The sequence below is a fragment of the Berghia stephanieae genome, chromosome 8 (genome assembly GCF_034508935.2).
Source record: "Berghia stephanieae isolate SIO BIC M18660-M18661 chromosome 8, UCSD_Bste_1.3, whole genome shotgun sequence".
In the NCBI taxonomy this organism is placed as follows: Eukaryota; Metazoa; Mollusca; class Gastropoda; order Nudibranchia; family Aeolidiidae; genus Berghia; species Berghia stephanieae.
In genome coordinates, this window is record NC_088367.1 from 18,288,729 (window position 1) to 18,293,744 (window position 5,016).

Below are 5,016 nucleotides of genomic sequence, written 5' to 3' on the forward strand. Positions count from 1 at the left end.
ATAATCGATAAATCTAAAAATAAGTTAGCAAGCTAAAAATGTCATTTCTTAATGGTGAAGAACAGATTGCCTTCAATGTTTAAATTCATTAAATTAGTCCAGACCTTGCCAACTTAAAAATGTTTAATTTTGAAATATGATGATAATACCTAACATTATAAAACTTAATGTTTGCCATCAGCTGGTTTCAATAACCTTTCAAATGCTATCTGGCACAGAACACGATCTTTTTTATAAGTTTCATCTAATTAACAAGCTATTTTATGTCATCGTATAATATTCAGACTTAATTTGTATTTCTACTTTCTCGTAAGAGTTGACAAGTATTCTAATCTACCATTTCCTCCTCGGGGACGTTACTCTCAATCACATCTTGCAAGAGCTCATCTACAGACTCAGATTCAGCGCTGATTCCTTTTTCAGCAAAATTTAAATTGGGAACGAGAATTCCGAGCATTCGAACAACGTTCAAACGCAAATATTTCAACTTTGCTTCATGGGGGCAGTTCTCTTTGCCATAGCACAGATCGTGATCGTGGCTATTCTCCTCGGCTTCTAAAGAACTCGGAGACGGAGTTCTTTTTCTTAAGTCGATCGCTTCTTCTGAGAGTGGCCCGCTGTTTTGCCTTTTGATTCCTCGCCGTGTTGCATCCATAATTTTCTCTGAGTCTTGATGCTGAGATGATAGATTGACGTAGCCATTGGGAGATATTTCTTTCTTTATTTGAGAATGTTGAGACTGACTGTTGGAAATCGGGGACGGCGGGAGGTGTGGGAAATTCCCGAACATCTGCTGCATACCGGGTGGCATGTTGGGCGGCATGTTTGGCATACCGGAAGTAGAATTAGGAGACATTCCTTGCAAGGGAGATAGCCCAGGAGTACCTGGAGGATGATAACCGGATGAACTGTGTGTTGGGAAGGGGAGTCCGGGGAAAAGTGGGTGATGAGTAGGATGTGGGTGAGAGGATGGGTGGTTGGGGTTGCGTAGATGAGGGGGGAGTTCTCCGAACATGAATGGAGGCATGCCAGAGTGGCCGTTCATGAACATGGCTGGGTGGTGGTTGCCTGGGCCACCTTTGCTGGACATCAGCGGGTTGGAAGGGCTGTTTGGATTAAAGCTGTTACTACTGCTGCTAGGGTTTCCAGGGGTTTTGGGTGGAGTCGTAGAGGGATGGTTGCTGTGAATGGATGAAGGGTTAGAGCCATTTGGAGTCAGGTGTGGCATCGGTGGCATTCTTCCTCCATTGGGGCTGAGCTCTTCTTTCATTGATTGTTGCTGGTGTGAGGGAGATGTCTGATGATGTTGCATCTTTTGTTGCTGTTGCACGCCAGCGAGATCATTCTTAGCCATTTCAATAGCTTTGTTGACGTAATCTAAATTCGAATGATGGTGCATGGATGGTGCGAGAAGCGGTGGTGGTGGTAATTTAAAAACGGTATTATCGTGCATTACCTGGGACGTAAGGTAACCGATGCCACTTCTAGGGGAGCGTGTACGTTTTTCTTTGATGTAATAGGACATGATACCGTCATGTTTGTTGATGATGTGACTCTTTAAACTGTGGCTTTGGCTATACTGTACACCACAGGCACCGCACATGTATGGCCGCTCTCCTAAATTAGAAGATGAGGAGTAAAATGGAAATTATTGATTAGAACGTACATACTCAAACATACACACGCAAGCACGCAGACATACACCCACACATACACCCAAACCCACCCACACCCACCCACCCACCCACCCACCCACACACACACACACACACACACACAACATAAATCAAACAGTAATCAGTCAATTCTCAAATACTTTAGTTGCAGACTGATTTTTCTTTTGTAGTCAAGAAATAGCTGAACAAACAGAAAAGTAAACAACTACTATTACGCTCATTGCTGTGCTAATGTATAAATGTCTATTATTCTTTTCTTTATTCGCGAGAGAAGGGGGGAGGGTGGTATGAGAAACCTCTGCTTCTCTCTGTTATAAACAGACATCATTTTAAACAACAGAAAAAAGAGATGGGGCGTCTCAAATATGAAAAAAAAACTATACATTTATAAGAGCTTTGTGGTTTGTATTTATCATAAAAAGGTAGAGAAAGTGTTTTAAAAAAAGGGTCAGCTTGATTTGAGAACCTATGAATAGTAATTCGATTCGTATCTTAGAGGGGTTGGGTTCGAAACAAGCTGTGTAACTATCAGAAGTCATATCTCCCAAGTTAATGTTAACCAATGGACAGAGAATGACTCCTTGGTTTTCTCAGTCCTCTCTTGTTATAAACCATAAACAGCTATTTACCCTTTTTTTTTAAAGGGAGTTTATTTTATTTTATTTTAAAATATCGGTAACACAGCGCAAAAAAAAAAACAAAAAATATCTCACCTGTATGTATTCTGAGATGAACGTAGAGATTACTTTGGTGTTTGGTTGTGTACGGGCAATGAGAGCATTTGAAGTACATGTCAGCCGATTCTCGGCGTGTCTTCAAAGGGTTCTTGCCGTGATGTGTGTTCTCTACGTGATTTTCCAAGTTCTTCTGCCGTCTAAACGTTCTCTCACAGAACTGACATTTCAGGTAGTCTTTGTCCACGTTGTCTCCTATTTTTCCTTCGAAAGGCAAAAATTTTCTTGCTAGGGCGTGGTCAAGTGGACTGCCAGAGCCGTTGAAGGGGTAGAATGGCATGTTATTTAGAAGGGACCCAGGGAACCATGAGTTCATCTTGCCGTTCCCTGGAAACATGTTTGGAGAGAATGCCGTCTCGCTAATGTTTGAAGATGGATATAAGGGAGGGAGCCCTCCGTTTATCAAAGGTGATGGTTGTTGTGTCCCTACTTTCATGTTGCTGTTGTTGAGATCATCTTTGATCACGGTGCTGACGATGCCGTCGGCAGATATGGTGGTGATGATGGGTTTCGAGTCTTTGGTAGATAAAGCTGTTGTCATTGGTGATGATGATGCTATCGATGAAGCGTTTGGATTTGATAATGAAGATGGTGACGATGAGGACGAAGATGTGTTAAGGAATGATGGCGAGTTGTATGACATCTTGTTACAATCCTGACTAGACTTGTTATTGTTGATGGCAGATTTAGAATTCTCCTCATCGGAATGGGAATCTTGTTTGGACAGAAAATGAACACCGGATGCAGCTAGGTTGTTGTAGTCGTTCTCGGCGTCCAATCCAAATTGTTTCATCTGTTTCATTTCCTCCAAATCTTCATTAATCAACGAGATTTCACTCTCAACATCTTTCAAAATCTCCCCGATGACCTCAGGTTTGATGCCTTCATCGAGACAACGATCTCTAAGATTTGATAGGAGTTGCAGGAGATATTGCTCTCTTCGAACTTTAGCCTCTTCTGGTTGCAGAAAATTTGCAGTTTTCATAAACATTGCATGCGCATTGACCTTGACCTCGTGGATAATATTGTATACAGCCAAAGGAATATCTCTATATAGAGCTGCTCTCTTCTCATCTTCGGCTATGTCATCTTCGGATCTCAAATCTATTTCCTTTTCATCATCTTGGATTCCATCCACTGCCTCTAGGCGAGACAATCTATTCATGTTAAACTGACGATATTCAGCTTTATATGCCGCTTCATCGTCGTAACCCTCGGGTAACCTCATTGCAGGCTTGGCTGTCCCATCTACCTCGTCATTCTCACGCATTCTGTTCATCTTCATCATCATCTCCTCGTTGAGAATATCGTCCTCTATCTCACTTTCTTCGCTGTCATACGGAGGCGCATCCACTGGAGGTTTGACTCTCCTAACAATGTCTTCAATTGTGGGTTTTCTTCTTGATCTCCGTTCGTAGCTTGTGTCAATGGTACTCATTCCGCCTGGGCTAGAGTAATTTTCAACATTGTTCATTACTTCTGTTGCTCCAATTCTAGCTTGTTCAGACTCGTCGAAACTGGAGTTGAACATGGAATGGGATGAAGGAGAACTATCTGGCTGGTCACAGTTACGACTACTTGTGTTGGTTGGTGTTGGAACGTCCCTGATCATTTCATCAAAGTCTTTGGTTGCGTTGGTTTCTGTGTTTCCTGGAAGGGATGATGAGGACAACGACGGCAATGATGACGGGGATGATTTCTCATTCATGGAACTCCACGAATCGAAACAAGATGTTTCCTCTGTTGTTTTTCTGTGAATGTTATCTGTTGATGCTTGGTGTGCTGATGATGCTGATGTTGATGACAATGAATTTGATGATGAAGATTCGGTGGTTGATGCAGCCCATACTTGTGCATTCAAAGTTGTTGGGACTTTGGATAAATCTGAAGACATTTCAGAAGGAGGTGGTGATGATGATGGCGCGGATGATAACGATTTGGTTGTTGTTTTCTGGGCGAGATGCTCCCAAGAGGACGAGCTCACCAGTTGGGATGAATCCTGTTTTGAGAGACCTTCAGCATTTATTGTCTCCCCTTGTTTAGGAGAGACGGGCATTGAGGAGTTGTGGGTTGTAGCGTCAATTATCATGTCGGAATGTGAATGGGAATTGCTAAGTTTGTGATTGTTTGTTTCGAAAGGGGCGTAGATTCTTAGATCTGGCTGATGGTGGTGGTCAGTGACAGTGGACATCAAAGGATGAATGTCCATCATTTTGACCCAGATTGATCATTAGACCACAAGGATGTAATCGTTCTGCGGAAGTATAGAGAAATAAAATGATTCATTATTTAATGCAGAACATTAATCAATCAATGAAAAAGACTATGTCGCGGCGCATTTACACCAGCGTCAAGTTAGATAATGTGTCAAGCTCCACGAAAAGTATAGCCAGGCATTTTCTTTATCGAACATTATCACAAATCAAATCACGATTAAAATCAATTTCGCTCGACTGTATTATATATATTTGGTCCAAGACGAGGCAATGTATCTAATGCTTGTCAATGCCAATGATTAGAAATAAAGGGCAACATGACATTATGCAATATAATATAGCGTAAATGGCGATAGACAGAAGGATTAAATACCACCAAGGAACGAGTCA

The 5,016-nt window shown here is 41.9% G+C and overlaps 1 protein-coding gene across 1 annotated transcript in view; it reads right to left on the minus strand.

The window, feature by feature from the left end:
• Positions 1 to 212: 212 nt before the first annotated feature.
• Positions 213 to 5,016, minus strand: part of LOC144978300 (uncharacterized) — a 35,656-nt gene continuing 30,852 nt past the window's right edge. The window contains exons 2-3 of the mRNA XM_078924157.1: positions 2,390 to 4,664; positions 213 to 1,617 (exon numbers count right to left, since the gene is read on the minus strand). Of these exons, the coding sequence (XP_078780283.1) occupies positions 329 to 1,617; positions 2,390 to 4,622 (3,522 nt within the window). The 5' untranslated portion in view covers positions 4,623 to 4,664 and the 3' untranslated portion in view covers positions 213 to 328. The remainder of the gene's footprint in view (positions 1,618 to 2,389; positions 4,665 to 5,016) is intronic.